Source organism: Callorhinus ursinus, unplaced genomic scaffold (assembly GCF_003265705.2).
Source record: "Callorhinus ursinus isolate GAN/ISIS: 27379988/994484 unplaced genomic scaffold, GSC_fseal_2.0 scaffold4, whole genome shotgun sequence".
NCBI classification, from domain to species: domain Eukaryota; kingdom Metazoa; phylum Chordata; class Mammalia; order Carnivora; family Otariidae; genus Callorhinus; species Callorhinus ursinus.
This window is the reverse complement of record NW_027397066.1, coordinates 77877049-77897266: the sequence shown is the minus strand read 5'-3', so window position 1 is coordinate 77897266 and position 20218 is coordinate 77877049. Positions and strand designations below refer to the sequence as shown.

The following is a 20218-nucleotide window of genomic DNA, read 5'->3' as shown; positions in this document are numbered from 1 at the left end:
TATAGCTTCAATACTCATTCCCTAAAATTTTTCCCCTTAAGGTCCCTAATTAAAGATGAAAATATGGGATTTACAAAAGACATAACAACTAACTCTCTCATCTCAGGTAATGTATAAAGTGATAATAGCGATAAATGAAATAAATTTCAACTTTAGAAACATTTTGTCAATAATTATGCTTCCAATTAGAAATGAATTCACTTGAATCAACTCTTATTTGCAGGACAGTATCATAAATGAGTGTTACAAAAGGCAAACGATAAAAATTTAAAGGTCCTTGATATTTCACGAAGTAGAAAATAAGTTCCTTAGGTGAACGAAAATAATTTGTAACTGTCACTTAACTTCAACAGTCAAGCTTATTTTATCTGAATAACTCATCTATAAATCATGTTGAAGATTTTTCCATATTAAGAGGAAACTGTTAGCTTAGGAAATAAGGGATTACCAGAGTGATTCTGGGTTCAACGTGGCCATTTCTCCACTCAGAATCAAACCTTAGTAACAACTAGTTCCTGAATTCCCTAACTACCCTAAATTCCCTAAGGGTGAAGTTTACGCGGGTGACTTTGATGTCTGAAGCAGAAATGAGATAGCTATCTATTAACAGCTTCATTAAGACAAATATTTATCAATAGTCACTGATATTATCAGGGAAATCTAAGATTTGATTAAGTCAAAGAAAGCTGTGGTGAAAAACATCAACAGGTAGAAAAGCCGTATGAGGTGGATATTTTAAACCCAAAATTCTACATCTACACGTTGGAAACTTACCTGAAGTAACAGAATAAAATAATAAGGACCAATAGCAAACTACAGACAGTTACAGATATAAGTAAGGCCTTGTGGTGTATAGGTCCGTCAACAAAATCTGAAATTAAAAAGAAAAGGAGCCATAATATGGAGGATATTTTCACTTAAAAATTAGGAAGCAACTCTTTCCCAAAAGTGTTGGCTAAGCCCCATATGCGAGCTGTCCCAGGTCCTTTTAATCTGCCCACAGAGAAGAACAATACTGCATATTGCACAGTAAATATGTGCACATATATTCAAAATTACAGAAGTTCAACTAGTGTGAATCCTAATTCATCTGGCACTTGTTTCAAGAGCGCGCATTTCTTCCCCTCTGGAAGGATCAGGCTTGACAAAGAATAAAAGTACAAAGTATGAACAAATGTAAATGGATCGAGGCCCCCCCCCCCAAATTTAAGTAGGTTGTTCATCTTATTCCCGATCCAGTTGATGGGTTTACAGGTTGTTCTCATGTGGTTTCTGAAGTGTTCCATGTCACGAGTTTGGATAAAAGCCTCATCTCTGTTCTTTGCACATAAAACACACAGTCATCTTATGATGGGTACAAAGGAACGGGATTCCTCAAACGTTGCCAAATACAGAATGTATGGATGGTGCACCACCTTAAACGAAGATGCCTTCCAAAACCACATAGCTAACTTTTCCATAAATTGCATCATGTTTTAAAACAATGGGTATGGGGGCGCCTGGGTGGCTCAGATGGTTGAACCGCGTCTGCCTTCAGCTCGGGTCAGGATCCCGGGGTCCTGGGATCGAGCCCCACATCGGGCTCCCTGCTCGGCGGGGAGTCTGCTTCTCCCTCTCTCCCTCTGCTGCTCCCCTTGCTGTGCCCTCCCTCTGTCTTACAAATAAATAGATAAAATGTTAAAAAAAAAAAAACAATGGGTATGTTCTACTCAAAGAATTGTTGTGTGATCCTTTTTAAAACAAATTATTAAATATTCATGTTGTTTTAACTCCAGTTCTTGACCAATCAGATTTACTTACAGCATGACTTCTCAAACTTCAAATAAATAAGAGTAACTTGGAGAGCTTTATACAAATGCATATTGGCTGAATTCAGCCTCAGAGATTTTTATTCCAAGTATTTTATTTTTTACAATCATCCCAGGTGATTTATATGCAAAAAGTCTCTGAAACATATTTTGAGAAAACTGACCTAAAACCAGGTGCACTTACGTAGTAACAGAATTAGCAGTGTTCTTATAGGCATCATAAACCCTCGAGAAAGTGATTACTGTTATTTAATTTTTAAAGGTATTACTGTAATTTATGACTTTGGTTACTATGAACAAGAAGTTCTCCAACTGTGCTGTATACTTTTAACTGCATGGCTACCTAAACATTTTGGCTGGGAACCTTATCCTACTCAGTGAAACTTTTTTTTTCACTCAAAAGTATTATATATCCCATGAATAAAAACTAAAAAGCACCAACTAATGAAATAAATAAAATTGCCACCATCTCGCTACTTAGGAAAGTCACTACTAACATTTTAACATATGCCTTTGCAGTATTTCAATGAACAGAAAAAAAAGTTTATGAGCAAAATATCTCACAAGAAGGCCTTATATACACCCATGTCCATAGCAGCATTATTCACAATAGCTAAAACATGGAGGAAACCCAACTGTCCACTGATAGATGAATGGGTAAGCAAAATGTGGTATATGTATATACATACATGGAATATTATTCAACCTTAAAAAGGAAGGAAATTCTGGCATATGCTGCAACACAATGAATCTGAGGACATTACATCAAGTGAAATAAGCCAGTAATAAAAAGACAAATATTGTGTATGATTCCACTTCTAGGAGATTAAATTTAGAGTAGTCAAAATCAAAAGACAAAGAGTAGAATGGTGGTTGCCAGGAGCTGAGGGAAATTAATGTTTACTGGGTATAGTTACAGACTGCAAGAGGGACAGAGCTACGGAAATGGAGGAGGGTGATGGTTGTACCACTGGACTATACACTGAAAAGCGGTTAAGTTGGTAAATTTTATGGTATGTGTATTTTACCACAATAAAAAAAAATGTTGCTCTATAACTAGATTATTTTCATCGATAATATTGTGAATATTGTCCAAAACAATCAATTTTTTCCCCACAACATGAGTTTTAAAGACCACAAAGTATGTAAACAGACACGTCCTAATTAGAAAGTGAGTCTTCTAATAATGTATATTTAGATGATTGTAAGGATTTTTCTGCAATACATCCTTGCTGAAATATATAAAATTCTGTGAACACTTTTTTTTTAAGATTTTATTTATTTATTCATGAGAGACAGAGAGAGAGAGAGAGAGAGAGAGGCAGAGGGAGAAGCAGGCTCCCAAGGAGCAGGGAGCCCGATGCCTGGCTCCATCCCAGGACCCTGGGATCATGACCTGAGCCGAAGGCAGACACTTAACCATCTGAGCCACCCAGGCGCCCTCTGTGAACGCTCTTAAACGTACATCACTGCACATGTCAGTGATTATTTCCTTAATCTAGATTCCTAGAAGTAGAACTATTAGTTCAAAGAATATATATTTTAAGGCTTTTCATACATTTTGTCAAAATATCCTTTAAAAAAGATTACAACAGTTTCTATTTCACCATCTATCTCATCATTCTATTTCACCATGTTCACCAGTGTGAACGTATGTTTCAATTACGCTGAAATAATTTCAGTCTTATAGAAAACCTGTAAGGATAAAGAGCTCTACTGTGCCCTTCCCAGAGATTTCCCATTTTTAAAATTTCACCATATTTGCTTTATAATTCTCTTGCTCTCTCAGTATGGGTGTCTTTGTGTCTGTCCATATATATATATATATATATATATATTTGTATTCATATTCATATGTATTTATATGTATGATTTGTAGATCATTTGAAGTTACAAATCAAATGTCCCTACCCATAAACACTTCAGAATGCACTTCCTAAGAACAAGGACATTGTTGTACAAAATGGTAATAAAACTATCAAAATGAGGAAATTAACATGAACACATGAACGGAAAATAAATCTTACTTTGAAATATTTGGATTTTTGTTATAAATTAAAATCCACAGATCTTTATACTAATTTCTTGTCCAAATCCTGTTATGATTAATGTGATGATTTACTCACATTTATACATTTTTCATTAAAACATATGTTTAACAATTATTTATGATCTACAGTACTTGCAAGATATTAATGGAAGTAGTCTGCATCCGAAAAGACTAAATGAGAGACCACTAAAGAAAAGCAGTTTTATATAAACAACCTCAGAAACACTGCGAATGGTACAGATAAAAAGGAGTTCAGGAACTTGACCCACGACAGGACAGGTCCAAAAAGCCATTCAGGCTTCAATGCCCAGAGAGATCATATAAAGTAGCACATGCATGTCTGAAAAGTGTTACTTAGGAAATCTTGAAAATAATCTGCAGACTCTTAAAGAGGCCAAGACTTTTACATAATGAATTGTTTAGCAAAATTTCCCTCCATTAGGCTATAGGCAATAAAGCCCAGGTGAGCACAATCCCTCGGCCGGTGAGAGCCCAATTCACCGTGTTTATACATACACAGGTGCACACACGCCATGGTGCATATACATGCAAACACCGTCCCTGGAAACTTCGCATAAAATGTGTTTCCCATTTTAAGGATAACAAAGGCAAAAAACCTGAGTCTGCAAAAACAAGCAAACAAACAAAAAAAAAAACAAGAGAATGCTGGATACTCAATTAAAACTACAAGAGTTAACTACTGAAACACAACGGATGATCAGTATATGCATACAGAACACTTTTTCATTCAAGTGATTAATTGTACTAAACCTCTCGGCCTCACTGTGTCTTACTTTCCAGGTAAGTGCAGAATACTCTGAATTGTTAGAACACTGTATTTATTACTCATCTTATTTGATGTCTATGAGAGCAACGAGACGAGAAACAATCTAAGAGATTCCTTCCTCAACCCTCAAGCTCTTTTTTCTTAAGGCTAGCATTACCTCCCATTTTCCTTTTCTTTGCCCCTATTCCCTGCAACCTCATCTACTGCCTCCTTGTCTTCTCTCATGAATAGGCGATCCTTATCAATAAACCCTTTGTTTCTGTTGGTCTTGCTGGTCGTGTTTTAATCTGCCATTACCTGTGCTCGGAGCATTAACAATGTAAACATTCAAGTCACTGCCAGAGTCTAGGAAAGAGAACCCTTCCCTTCTCCAATTCCTATCAGGAAAAGAATAGCGCGCACAGTTCTGTCCTCGGGAAGCAGATTTTTACCCGCGCTGTGCTCGAGCCGCTCAAGGAAGTAGAACGGAGAACCCTCCGGGCAAGTCTGGGGCACTCTTACAAGCAAGTAAGAATCACCCGTGGTTTCTTAACAAAATAGCATTCTGTCACTACTTGTCTCTTCTCTGATCAGTAAGCAGTTTCTAACTGTTTAAAATGGCAGGGCCTGTTTGGTTTTTTTGTTTTGTTTTGTTTTTAATAAGGCCATAAGATGGCTCCTAATTGCAGTAAGAAATGGAAGAAAAAAATCATGTAGCTAGAAAGAATCTTGCAAATAAGATTGCCCAAAGACATCTCTGCATGTGCTCTCAATATTATGATCATGGATAAATTAGAGATATCTTTCAACTAATAGAGCACAAAGCACCTGAAAAGCATATTTTTAATCAGAGGATTTTAGTCAACAAAGAATACCGTAAAAGTAACTTACTTCCATCTTATATTGGGTTTTCTCTTATAGTAACATCTAGAAATAAATTGACTGTAACAACAAAGACATAATTTTCTAGTTATTTTCCTGCATAAAAATATTTAGGATTATATTTCTTGGTAATACAGTTGGTTAAGACAGATTTCGTTAATGGTAATTTTATTATTTACTTATTTTTATTTTTACATACAGTTGACATACAATGTTACATTAGTTTCAGTCATTCAACAGTTCTAGACAATAAACTGTGCCCACCAGGATAAGTGTAGTTACCATCCACACCATACGATATTATTACAGTATTACTGACTAAATTTCCCATGCTATCTATTTTTCATAACCATGACTTATTTATTTTATAACTGGAAGTTTGTGCCTCTTAATCCCATTCAGCTATTTTGCCCATCCTCCCAATCTCCACCCCTTTGGCAACCATCAGTTTGTTCTCTGTATTTATGATTCTGAGCACAGAATTTTTACATCCAGATTATTGTGTTCAGTGAGAAGAAAAAGACTATTTCTAAATTACTTTCATCTGTCTCAAATACAAAGTTACCTAGAAATAGTTAGGAGCTACACATTCCAAGAGATGCTAAAGCTACTCTCTGGCAAGTAATTTAAGCTTAGACTCATGCATTGGTTCATACTGCCAAGGGCATAATATATGTATCAGAAGGAAAATTCTGAAACTCATCTTTGTATTCTGGACACTATTATATATTCAATCTGTCTGTGTTGTGGAGAACAAGGGAGAGGTTTCATTGGTTAAATAACTGTTCCCTATAGATTTTGATTCCAAAATGGCAATATCTAAGCTAAAGAATAACATTTTAAAGCAAATCTGTAAATTCCTCAGAATATATTTTTTAACTGAGTAGGAAAATAAGATAAATTTTAACTTTGCAAGTTCTGTACTATAAACTTAACTACATTGAGATTACCACATTTCAAAACAGAATGTTATTTCTGATACATTTTCTACAAAGTATACATTTGGCATATATGAGGAATTACTGTATTTTAACACATAAATATATCTATTTCAAAAAATCATATAAACTGTCTTTGATTTTATAAAAGCCAAATGAGAGGATGCCATTTAATAAAGCAACAGCTTCTGTTCATTTCAACACCATTCACTTCTTTAAGTGCTCATTTAAAAAATTAAACAAAATAAGTCATCGGGGGTTGGAATCTCATCAATTTCTCCTGCTTACACACAATTTCAAGAGAGCATTTTACTCACAGTATCTTGGTCAAACCATCTGATGCTGAAAGTCCAGACATACATCATTCCTCCCAGCATTCTGGTGCCCTGATCAGCTCTGCAGGCAAGGAGCCAGACGCCAGGGCACCACCACTTCTCCCTATAAGCCTCTCCATCAAAACAGACATCTCTTCCGACTCTTAGCACCAGCTGCAATGTTACTTGGGCTTCCCAGATCATATTTTACTGTTTATGTGAAGGTGCTGCATTTGATCTAATAACTTTCCATATTTCCTCCCTCGAGAGAAAAAATGTTATCCTAGGATGTTCTGCTTTTCTGGTGCTGAAAGGGGATAAGCAAAAGCAAAAGGAAGACCAGTATTCATCAAAGAATTTAAATGGTATTCTGGCTGCCCTTCATCTTTTTTCAAAACAGAAGATGACAATAAATAAATAAATAAAATAAATGACAATAAATAAAATTTCAAGGACATAAATAAACATTGATAAATACTTTTTGCATGGGATTGTGTATCTCTAATTTCCTGCTAAATGTACCTAAGTTTAAAAAAAAGTCAGAAAATTCCGAATTAGTAGAAAAGATTTTCTTGTTTGTTTTTAATAAGGACAAATTATTTGTAGGCTTTTACCCCTATACTTAGTACTTCTCTGATCTCTAGTAATGAAACCTCGCCTAAGCTATTATGGAGCATCTAGTAATACAGATGTTTTGCAATATGGTTATTCATTTACCTTTTTTGGAAGAGCAATTATATAAGGAACAAGAACAACAACAACCAAAATGGTGAGCTGGATACTTCAGCCTTCTAGTCTTCTGAAAACATAGTCTCTGCTTTCTAGTCATCTGACATACAGATTTATAAGGGATCTGCTATAATAATACATAATAATCTACTAGGGAATGCCGAGTACAGGGGTTCTCAAAGTGTGGTTTCTGAACCAACAGCATCAGCAACACCTGGGAACGCTTGAGAAATGCAAATGACTGGGGCCTGCTCAGATATACTGAATCAAACTCTGGGTGGAGCCAGTAATCTGTGTTTTAAAAAGCCCTCCTGGTGAATTCTGTTGCACCTGAAGTTTGAGAACCACTGGCTACCACAGAAGTGGGACGTAGCAAATGTTAATTTAGAAGGAAGGGAGGGGGCAGAGTGAGCCAGTGCGTACCAGCACACAGGAGTGAGGAAGCAACCCTCCAATATCATATTCTAAGAAGAGAGAAAATGCTAATTTAATAAATAAAGCAAAGCAAATATAATAAACAGAAGGCTTTAAGGTAATATTACTTATCAATTAACTAGGTGCCCATGGCTAACCATTATTTTATTTAGAGTTTCCTAACTCTTACATAAGGAAAACCATTGTTTTTTGGTGGGGGGGGGTTTGTCATTCAGAGCTCTCTGTGGAAGATGCCATGAGATGACAATATTGGGCCATTTCTATCTCTACTACTTTAGCTAGGTAACCTTCACACAGTACTTAACCTCGCTGTTCCTCAGCTTGCCTGTCTGTGAAATGGGGATAATAACCACAATGGCTTCCCCATCAGGTGATGAGGATTCAGTAAGTTAGTATATGTAAAGTACTTAGAAAAGAGCCATAGTAAATAAGCACCCCATTCTCATTAGCAAATATCACAATTATGAAGATGATTTCCATGGCCCCCAGGCCAGAAAATCAGCCTGGGCTCTGAGCTTTAGAGAGTTCCCCTCTGGCTCCCTCCAACCATGCCCCTTTCTCATTAAGCAGTGGGTCTGCAGGATTTTTACATCCAGATTATTGTGTTCCGTGAGAAGAAAAAGACTAATTATTTCTAAATTACTTTCATCTGTCTCAAATATGTGTCCACCCAGAACTTCTCCCATCCCACTCTCCTCTTAAACCACTGGCCATGGCCGGTGCCTATGGCGGAAGTTAAAGCGAAGAGGAAGAAAAAAAAAAAAAAAGCAGTTTTATGGTAGACCTGTGTTAAAAAATGCCCTCATTCTCAGACTGCAGCCTACAGTGACTTTTACTGGACCCCAAAATGACTGCACCAGAAGGGTGAGGTGGAATCTGCAGAGAACTCACCTAGGCACTCCCTGGGATCCTCAAAGTTCAAAGCAGTAAACCTTAATGCCACTAGATTCCACCCAAGCCTACCACCTTGTATAATTTTCAGTATTTTGCACCAACCATTCCTACGTCCTCCTTCCCATACTGCTCTAAAACAAGGATCATGCTGCTGTCTTTCTAGTCAAAGCCTTTTCACTCCATTCCCTAGAGACTTATTCTACTATATTTAAAAGTCCCTACATTCTCAACCTCCTCAGACAACATTCCCTCAGCCGTCTAGTGCTAACTAGAATACGGCTCCATCTACAGGACAACATGTGCACTGCAGCCCTTTCAACAATGGGAAGAGTCCGAATTTTCCTAAACCCTACAGTAACTTCTAGGACACAGCACTTTCACTTGCATGTAAGCAACCTTTCCTCCTTGAGGGAAGAGTTCCTAAAATCTAGCGCTTCTACCTTCACGTCCAGCCATTTCTCACCCTCCTCCCTCCCCCATCCCCAATACATAAGCCCCTATATCAGTGCTCTTCAAAATAGCATCTGTAAACAGCCAACTTTCTACAACTCGTTCACAAGGAAATGCCTACAATACCTGAAAGTAAACATTTAGAAGTTTACAGCAATTTGACATGAGCAGACTTCTCTTTGAACAAGGTGTTATCAAACTCACATGGTGAGCACAAGTGTGCTAGCCATACTCACATATACCACCCTTTCCCTACAGAAAGTATTAACCAAACTGTACTGTGCATACAAATCGCTTAAGGAATACTGTTAAAAAATAAGTTTAGTAGTCTGGGTGGAGCCAGAGATTCCACACTTATTTAATTTTTCGTTATTCCTTTAGCATGTATTTATTATTTATTCGAGAGAGCGTGAGTGAGTTGGGGGGAGCAGGAGAGGGACGGGCAGACTCTAAAGCAGGCTCCACTTCCGGCATGGAGCTCCACGCCGCACTCTCTCTCAAACCCTGAGATGGTGACCTGAGCCAAAGTCAAGTGTCACCTTAAGGGAGCCATTCAGGCGCCCTGAGATTCCACATCCCTAATGAGTTCCCAGTGATACTAAGGAGCAGACCTACAGACCTACTTTAAATAACGAGGCTTTCAGACAACTTAATTGTGAGATCTTCTCCAACCAGCACGGACGGCCGCCTGCGGTTTGCAAACCAAACGTCTGCGTTTACCACCGCCTCTTCTGAGTCACTGCTCCCAAGAGACTGGGCAACTTTGGGAAAAGCAGGAAACCTCTCTGTGCCGCGATTTCCTCACCTTTAAACAAGGAATAATTCTAAGGACCTCTGAGGATTGTGGTGGGACTCAAGTGAGCTAATTAATGTGATACTGAACATAATACTTGGCTTATGTTACCCATTATAATTTTTTAAAAAAAATTTTATTCCTGTCTTACCCACTTAGGGGATTCCTGTTCATGCTTAAAGCCTTGTTCAAGTGTCACTTCTATAGAGCCCTTCTGACACCCTCCCACTCCAGGCAGAGTAAACCGCTGCCCCATTTATGTCCTTACTACACTGATAATTTAACTCCACTAAGATATTCCTGACCAAATATAATTTAAATATTTACATATGTCTCGCATCCCAGTGGGCATGTCTTGAGAGCAGCAATTTTCTTCACCCATTTCTGTATCCCTAATGCCTACCATGCTGACTGAAAATATATATTAAAAAAGCTGCCTGTGAATGTTTTATGTGAATTATTATGAATCAATCCTTTAAACCTTTCTGGGCTTCAGCAGAAACAAATGTTATAAAATGTTATCATCAAATCCATGAAATGTCATTATATTTTGTAAGGAAGATTTTCTCAAGAAATAAAATCAATCATGAGAAATAATTTTAAACCACTTACGTTAAGACTTAAGCTTTAGGACTCTGACAATTCCAGTCATTTATTTTGTGGTGTGAGCAAGGAGAAGAAAGGAAACGTAGGAGTTTTTAACAAAAAGTCTTTCAGGTTGCAATATTTGTCTTTTTTTCCATGAGCAACACTTAAATGTGTAAGTTTTCAAATTAAATTCTCTAGACATCTTTCCCATTCTATCAATACACTGACATATGATTTGACTAAAATGTAGTTGCTCCAGAACAGACAAAAGGAAATACATCCGGCAAATAATCCAATTCAGTCCTTTATTTTTTTAATGCATGTTAGCCTAGTGGCAGTTTTTGAGAGAAGTGCAACTTCTGAGTAACACTTAGAGGTAAGCATAAAACACTGTCTCCCTCCTCTATGCTCCTGAAACATACTACAAGCTCCAGGGCCTCTAGGTCTTACAGGGAAGTGGGGAGAAGTTTAAGAAAGAAGATTCTCCAGCATGAAGCCACATATGACTACTCTTCCAAGAACGACTTGAATTATGTCATCTGGCTTCAGTCCCCTGCCCCAGCAGTGGAAAATGATACAGGTACATCATTTAGGAAAGAAAGAACAATTCTGGTTTTTATTTTCTTTGTGCCCAAAGCTCTCCCAGCCCCAAAGCTTCCCCCTCCTTACCTCTATTTTTCAGTGGAGGCAATGTAGGGTGTAGATCTTTGTTACATTCATTCCGTTCTGTGCAGCACTCAATTGATCTTCTTTGATGAGGAATGGGAGTGTCCTAAAGTTGAACCGAAAAGCTATTAGTGGGTTCTCCTAAATTTCAAAGTCACAAAATCTAAAACTTTTTAAAGAACTAACACTATTTAGAGAGCTCACTTAAAATTCTGATAATTTTTTCTCAAACATCCTGAAAATGTTATTTTCTATTAGAAAATTTCTCTTAAATTCCCATGTATTATCTTACCACAGCTTTTGCATTTCAACAAAACTACTATTACATTTGTAATAACCAGGGCACATAGTTATAAACTGAGGAAGAAGGCTTGGATTACTGCAATTAACTAAACTGGAATCTGAGCAAGATGATCTAATGAGTCACTAAGCAAGAAGTTTGATTTTGAAATGAAGGCAGAATTGGCCCAATGAGAGAATTTTCAAATTATTTTCCAACTTACTAAAAAGACAGGCTAGTCTGCTTGTGTTCCCTCTCTCACTGTGTCTCTCTCTGTCAAATAAATAAATAAAATCTTTAAAAAAAAAAATAAAAAAAATAAAAAGACAGGCTAGTCAAGAAAAGCAATTGTTTTATCTAACTTGAAACCTGACTGTTTGAAAGCTAGCAATGAAAGGTTACAAAGTAGAATCAACTTATCTTCCTTACCCGACACTGAAAATCTGAGCCTTCTAGTCCTAGACATCCAGAAGTGACCACAGGCATCCCAGAATCATCTTCTTCTATCATTGTGAAACAATATCCATCTGTGCTAAAGACGAAACAGGCAAAGTAAGTAAGTGTGTGTGTGTGTGTGTGTGTGTGTGTGTGTGTGTGTGTGTGTGTAGGGAGAAAGGAACATGTTCATCATTTGTTTTATTACACAAAGGGACAAAGTCGATGATCATTACAGGTTACAATCTGTTAAGAGAATTCCAAAACTTCCTTTTATGAAATTTGATTTAATAACCATAAAACATTTGGTAATATTTTCTTTGTCTAGAAACTTGTGAGAAAGGAGTCAAACTTACCATATAACATATGCCATTAATAATCACATACACCAATTACTAAACACGTGCTTTGGCCCTCTAGAGGCATCACCTCCACAAATCCAGAAAAATGACCCTGTGAGGAAGGCAGCATTATTCTCACCTTCGAATGAGGCTCAGAGAGCTTGAGCAATTTCTCAAGGGCCTTACAGCAAATAAGAGGCCCAGCAGGAGTTTGCCCCCATGCAGCTGAACATTTATGCTGGTTCTAGTTGCTCCAAATGAAATAAACTTATCTCTTACTAAGGCGCCAAAAGAAAGACAGGTAGGAGCTGGGATCAGCACAGCATCACCGAGCTAAGATTCTGCCATTTGGTCCCTCTGCTTTGGGGCTGATCTGTCATATGGAAACATCAAGCTTTGTTGTAAGCATGGAGTGGGGGGGGTGAGGATGAACAACATAAAGAATGGGTTTTAACAAGACCACGGAAAGCAAAGAAACAAAATTCTAAATTTCTGTATGGCTGTCTAGATTTAAACAAAAAAAAAATTACTTATTCTATCTCATTTAATCCTCTCAACAACAATGGAAAGAAAGGGGTATTATTTCTATTTTACAGATGAGGAAATTAAAGTTAGGAAGTCTAATAAATGCGTACAAGGTCACAGAACAAACGGTAACAGAACGAGGCCTTGAGTCAAGGACCTGTTGCTTCCTTCATCCCCACATTTTGCACTATCCTCTCCCGGGGCCAAATCTGGAAAACAAGAACTCTGACATACAGAATTATTTATAAACAGACTTTACTGTCTTCACAAGTTAGGGTGATGAATGCCAGCAGACTCCTAATGTTAGTCACCAACCACTACTGCATGTGCTAAGAAATAAAACACTAAATTATATCTCCATCTTTTTCTCATACATATGCTTGCTCAGCATCCAAGACAGATATGGCAATGTCGTCCTGAAAGGTCAAGGGAAGAAAGCTCTGAGCATGGACAGCATTAGCCGTGATTTGTGGGCTTGTCTATTCAGTATCAGTGGCAGCAGTATTCTGCCATACGTTAGCCCTCCAGTTAGCATCAACACCCTTAGAATGGTTTACTCAGTTTGTAACCCTCAAGTGATCCAGAATGCCTCGGTTTATAAGAACTAGACCGGCAAAGTTCAAATATACTAACGAATGACTAAGAAGGGCCAATGATAAATCTCTTTGTTAGACTAAGGTCAAATGCATGAATATTGTCATGGAAGAAAGACTGCCTCTGAACAGCCCTTGCTCTGAATTCTTTGGGGGCTTTTTAGCCAATTTACTGAAATTGCTATGAAAATCTAAAGCATGTAAACACTGAAGGCAATAAATAAGAGCTGTCCCTTAGAAATTTAAACAATATGAGCAAACAATACCCGTGTGATTTTTTTTTTATTCCTTTCCTTCCCATTTAGACCATATGTGCAACTTCTATTTCTCATCAAAAATAAAATTCAGGAATTATCAGAAATAAAGTCACCTCAGTTTTCTGACATTAGGACTTCACAGCTAGAAAAAGTGATACACTACGTTAAATCTAAAAAGATTAATTTCTCCTTATTTATGAGTTTCCCTTACTCAAAATCTGAATATATGGAAAGACACTCATAAAGATCAAAAAAGAGAATAAAAAAAGTTGGTTAAGCTGTTAGCAAGTTACTCTGACAATGTCCTGGGAAATATAAAGAAACCAGGGAGAGTAAATTCAAGCCTTAAAAATACACTGCCTTGACGGCAAAGGGGGTGGAGCTAAAAATACAAATATGTAGCTGGAGGACAAGCTGAAAGGTTAGAGAACAATTTCAAGTGCATACTATCTGCAACAAAGCAAAAATACTATTTTTTAAGACTTTATTTGTTCATGAGAGAGAAAGAGAGCACAAGAGGGAGTAGCGCGAGGCAGAAGCAGGCTCCCCCCCGCTGAGCAGGGAACCCAATGAGGGGCTTGATCCCAGGACCCCGGGATCATGACTGGAGCCGAAGGCAGACGCTTAACCGACTGAGCCACCCAGGTGCAAAACAAAGCAATGCAAAAATAATTTATAAGCTTCTCACTGAAATTACTAGCTAGCAAGGGACACTAACTGGAAAGGAGCAGTGCAATTATAGAAGCTTAAGAATCACTTGAGAACTTTCAATTCTTGAGCAAACACAAACGTAAACCAAGCTGTGCTCCTGAGTCAGAGCTGTTCAACCCCCTCCACTGAGAGACGGCTGCTGACTGTCACAAAAGGTGATTGATTAAGTCTTGGCATTGGCTTATTTGAATATTCTGCTGCCTGGCTGCCATGTTTAAGCTTAGCTTTTAAAAGTTTTATATTGATTATTATTACCCTATTATTCCCACGGAGTTGAAAGTGGTAAAAAGAAGAAATGAAGCCTCATGAAGAAAACACGAGTAGAAATCATTAAAAAAAAAAAAACCTGAAAGCAGTGAGATGTATATACAGGGATGCCATTTGGTTACAGTAACGATAATGAATTTTTAAAAAAGGAAATTGATGTAACATTTCGAAAATGCTGCCCCTGTATTAAAGGTAAAGACAAATCATGAGCGAAATAGAACAGCTGCATACCAAGGGGATCAGTCATCATCACTGACTGCCTCTCAACATAATGTTAATTTATGAAAAAAAGCAAAGCATTTGAGAATTTATAGGTCATGCGAAGTCAAAGCACTGATGATGAACTTTTGTTAAAACCATCGGATGGTGCCACAGGTTTGTGGCTCCTTGAATCTGCCCAAAACTCCAAAAGCAAGGAAGTGTCTAGAACATCTAGAGAGATCATTCGGGAATTAACTTCCTCAAGAGATTTTCAGTAAGAAGCAAGTAAGCAAGTAAGAAATGGATATACGAAGCCCAAAGTTTTGTATGGATGTGCATCCAGAGCCTGCACTCCTCTCATTTGTAGTCAAACTGGGTTTATAAACTGCCTCTTGGACTCCAATTCCTTCATGAGTTCTTGTAGAATAGTCAGAAACCAATTCCATACATGTCTAAAGGTGCACTGCCAGCATCTTTATCTAAGGTGCTCTCTTTTTTGTTTTGTTCCAGTGAATCAAGTGTTTATAAGGTTTACTCAGGATGTGGTCCCTTTACCTCTGTTCTTCCACAAAGATGTTATGTTTCCCTGTTGCAGATGCTAGGGTTGTTCAGATACGTGACCACCATGGTTGAGGAGGGACTGTTGTAGAAGTTTTTTCTAACTAGTTTAGATCTTGATAAAGATTAATGTAACTATAAAATAATTGTTAAGCATTGGTTAAGAGTAGTGTATCTGTTCTGCTCAATCAGGGTGACAGGAAGTCTTAAAGCATTATTAAAATATTAAAAAACTAAAATAAAATTTTTAAATTATCAAATAAATTAATTACTGAGTAGTTTAAAATTTTGCTCTTGACAAAAATTAATTATATATATGGATACCTGCTGAAGTGGATCTCTCTGCCCATAAGGATTATAGCTCTCTTGACTGATAAATATTTATACCAGTTTTATCTCAGTATGCGAGAAATACTAGAATTCCTAAATTTCTTTCAAATTTCTTTTTTTTTAAAGATTTTATTTATTTATTTGAGAGAGAGAATGAGAGAGAGAGAGCACATGAGAGGAGGGAGGGTCAGAGGGAGAAGCAGACTCCCTGCTGAGCAGGGAGCCCGATGCGGGACTTGATCCGGGAACTCCGGGATCATGACCTGAGCCGAAGGCAGTCGCTTAACCAACTGAGCCACCCAGGTGCCCTCAAATTTCTTTTAGGTTTCAGCCAGAATTGATTGGAAAGACTGTTTGATTATAAGTAGATTTTAAAATCAGTCCTTGAGAACCTTTTGTCTTCTAAAATATCTATTTCACATTCAAGGGAATAAAGAAAGTTTTTGAAGTTTTCTGTCACAGATAAACTCAAAAATACATACAAATTTTAGAGCCGTTATCTAAATCATGTAAATTTTAGTTAACTAAAACAGTAAAAGCTGCTTAGATCTTTGTTAACAGTAGTTCATTTGACAAACATTTATTGAGCACACGATGATTCTGGCAGAGTTAGAGACCCAGACACAAGCTGAGGAAGAAGCAGCCTTAGCTCTGAGGGAGCTCATAGTCTATGAATGACACAGTCCTAGGAGAAACCAAGTCATTCAACTTCTAGCAGTAAGGATAGAAATCATAAGCTAGTCAAGGTGTTTTCTACAGACTTGGGGAAAAAAGCAAAGAATAATATTGAACATGGGGCACCTGGGTGGCTCAGTCATTCAGAGTCTGCCTTCGGCTCAGGTCATGATCCCAAGATCCTGGGATCGAGCCCCGCATCGGGCTCCTTACTCAGCGGGGAGTCTGCTTCTCCCTCTCTCACCCGCCCCTGCTTGTGTTCCCTCTCTCACTGTCTCTTTCTCTCTGTCAAATAAATAAATAAAATATTTAAAAAAAAAGAATATTGAACAGTGGTAGTTATCAAAGTAACAGAATCCTAAAGTGTATATGTTTTTTTCCTTATCATCTTAGATGGGTAGATTCCCACAGTAGTGAGGGAAAGTGGGTAAAACATATATGGCTACTACTGCGCCCCATCTCTGGTTTTTTCCTCTGAGACGTCATATCTCCACAGGAAGGTGAAGTTAAATTACTGATAAAGTTCCAATGTGAGAGATGCCTTTTACTTTATCTTCAAGAATGTGTAACTATCTTACACCCTTCTCTAGAACTGCCTACTACAAGGTCTCAGGCCACACAGCTTAAACGAGTCCTCATCTAAGCCATTCCAAGTGATGTGGCATTTTGTTCATTTTTTCTATGAGCTACAAGATCTTTTGAATTTGTCTCCATTTTTATATGAATCGGGCATTTGTATGTTCTCACCTCACCACCCTGTGGATTTGTATGTTCTCACCTCACCACCCTGTGGATTTGTATGTTCTCACCTCACCTCTCTGTCTCTCACTTAGATTGCTCTGAGAGCCTTCTAGCAGGCCTCCCTGTCCCCTCTCACTGGACTTGGAATGACTGTGCACAGCACTTCCTGAGAAACCTCACATCTTCCTTCTCTGCTCGAAAATCTTCAACAGTTCTTTAAAAGATCATAAAGCTCAATATTCAGATGGTCTGAGCAACAATGGAATAAAATGGATGCAATGGAAGATGTATAAACAGAGGAGAACAATGTGCATTTTAGACATTCTGAGATCTTAGGTCAGGAGCACCTGTCTGAAAACTCACATCATCACATTCAGCAAGAGGTTTAAAAGTCTTGGGTTAATGCAGACTTTATAAAAAGGCTCACAGCCCCTAAGCTTCCCCTTTATCCCCCCTGTGACTCTTCAAGGTACAGTCCAGTCGGGAGACTTGTCTAATTTTTCATTTAGGCAGCCTGGTGTCATATGCACATCCTTCGTGCAAACATCCAATGTGATTTATTACACCTGTAAGCCCTGAAAACTGTCCAGGCAGAATTCTTGGTCAAACCCAGTAAGATAAATGGTAATGTATTTAAAATCATCTCTGAAAAAGAGTAAAAAATAATTTTTAGAAATGGATAGACTTGTGCGAGGGTCTGGGCAAACTTGAGAGAGGTCACGAGTGGTAACAAAAAATGACTATCACAGGCCAAGTCAAGTAAAACAGGGAAGGATATATAAAGCAGGACCAGATTATATAGAGGGAAAAAAAAATAGACAAACAAGGCTTGAAAATAAGACAAAACACTGGCACGGTGAAAGTCATGTAAAGAGTTATTGCAGGACACTTTGAAGCATTCAAGGTGTGTAGTGATAGTCTCAGGTCCGAGGAATAAATCTAGAAAAGGAATGGGAAGGAGTCACAAATTTAACAACCGGAAAGATATTTAGAAGATAGATATTATCTTGACAGAGATAAAATATGGGAGTGGTAATGTGCCTGAGACCTACCTAGGATACCCAGATTGGCTAAGAACTGCCTACTACAAGGTCTCAGGCCACACAGCTTGAACGAGTCCTCATCTAAGCTTCAACAAAGCATGCGCTGGGCTTTAGAACTGGTTTACCTAGGAGTGCAAGACTGAATGCAATATTACTCCAAGCGTGTTCCCTTGCAAGCCAGCAAACTGTTACCGGTCTGTGAGGAGTTAATACAAAATTGGAAACTTGCATAGCAATAAATTTAGCTCTACTGAATCTCAATAATAGGAAACAGAAATATCTGGACATATAATTTATAAGTTTTTTAAATTTATTTTCTAGTAATTCATTTTTATTGTACTTTAGAAAAGTATCAGTGCAACTGATGGGGCGGGGGAGTATCTTTCACCAGAAATAGCATGAGAAGTACTGATTGCTGGAAGTCAAAAGAGTAGATCGTGGATTTACAAGAATGGAGCCCTGAATTTATTCTAAGGTCTTGGGGCCCAGGAACAAAAGCAGCCACTGTGAGTCACACGCACTGATCTCAGCTCACAGGAAACTCAAATGGAGTTAACATCTTATTAGCAAAAACGATGTGCATTTTACCCAAGAGTGAATATTCACTCCTTTGAGATCCAGTTCAGGGGATGGCTGATGGTCAAGAATTCAGGACTTTGGAATACACAGTTCTAAACTGCACTTATCAAGGTCAATAAATCTGACCACCAGGTTTTGGTTCTTATCCGACTTGACCTCTAACAGCTTCTAACACAGCTGACCTTACTTCCTCCCTCTGTAAACCTGGTTCAATGATTACCACACTCACTGCTTTCTGTTCATTCTGAATCTTCTAAGAGCCTCCTTGACCCAGGCATTAAATGTCTCAAGGCTCAGTCCTACTCTGGTCTACCAGATTGTTCTATTACTGTACTCAATTTTTCATGCCCCACCCTAGCCATGGCTTCTCTCCAAAGCTGGGCTTTGATCCTATCACTTGATTTGGTGAGTGGAAAGTTAGAGGACATGCCACAAGTACAAGAGGTTGCTCCCTCCCAGTCAAGTGAGAAAGAACATACCCTGGTTATCTTCTGGCTCAAGAAGGATGAACAAGGGCGCCTGGGTGGCTCAGTTGGTTCAGCGACTGCCTTCGGCTCAGGTCATGATCCCGGAGTCCCGGGATCGAGTCCCACATCGGGCTCCCTGCTCAGCGGGGAGTCTGCTTCTCCCTCTGACCTTCCCCCCTCTCATGCTCTCTCTCTCTCTCTCTCTCTCTCTCTCTCTCTCTCTCTCATTCTCTCTCCCAAATAAATAAATAAATAAATAAATAAAATCTTTATTAAAAAAAAAAAAAAAAAAAAAAGAAGGATGAACAAACATGTGGAGCAGGCCCGAACTCAAGCAGCAGCCCGATGCCAAGCCCACCCAATCCAGCAGGACCCAGCACAGCTGCGGCCAATATGTAGACCCAGGAATGAAAAAATAAATGTCCTTCGTTGTAAGTCATTTGCTTCACAGCAAAAACTGACTCATGTTCTACTCACTCTAGACTCTCCCTGCAAGCTCTTCATCTCAGCTCCAAATCCACATCCCATGGCCCACTCTTTGGTATCTCCATTTGCAAGTGTCAAAAACCTTAAACTCAGCATGTCCAGGTTGGAACTTAATTATTCCCCTCTGTCCTCTTTCATGAGAAGCCTACGCTGTTCATCTAAATGTACCTCCAACAACCCCTGAAGCCCCTCTGGGCCCCTCGCACACCCAGTTCATCAACGTAAAACTCTCCTTCTAAACAGCTCCCCAACACATGCATCTCCCTCTTGTGCCAGCACCACCCGAGTCCAAGATCAAGTCCTTCCGAAATCCACATCAATACTACTGCTACTCCTGCTTAAACAAATCCCCCTCCATGGCCGCCTAATGCCTCCAGGAATAAGACAAACATTCTTAATAGAACCGACCAGGCCGT

The 20218-nt window shown here is 38.4% G+C and overlaps 1 protein-coding gene across 5 annotated transcripts in view; it reads right to left on the bottom strand.

The window, feature by feature from the left end:
• Positions 1 to 20218, bottom strand: part of BMPR1B (bone morphogenetic protein receptor type 1B) — a 393326-nt gene that overhangs the window by 23380 nt on the left and 349728 nt on the right. For 4 of the 5 annotated variants that reach the window (XM_073891987.1, XM_073891988.1, XM_025873558.2 and 1 more), the window contains 3 exons: positions 12023 to 12125; positions 11317 to 11419; positions 775 to 871 (listed from right to left, as the gene is read on the bottom strand). In XM_073891987.1, the coding sequence (XP_073748088.1) occupies positions 775 to 871; positions 11317 to 11419; positions 12023 to 12125 (303 nt within the window). The remainder of the gene's footprint in view (positions 1 to 774; positions 872 to 11316; positions 11420 to 12022; positions 12126 to 20218) is intronic. The other variant, XM_073891989.1, reaches the window with a different exon arrangement.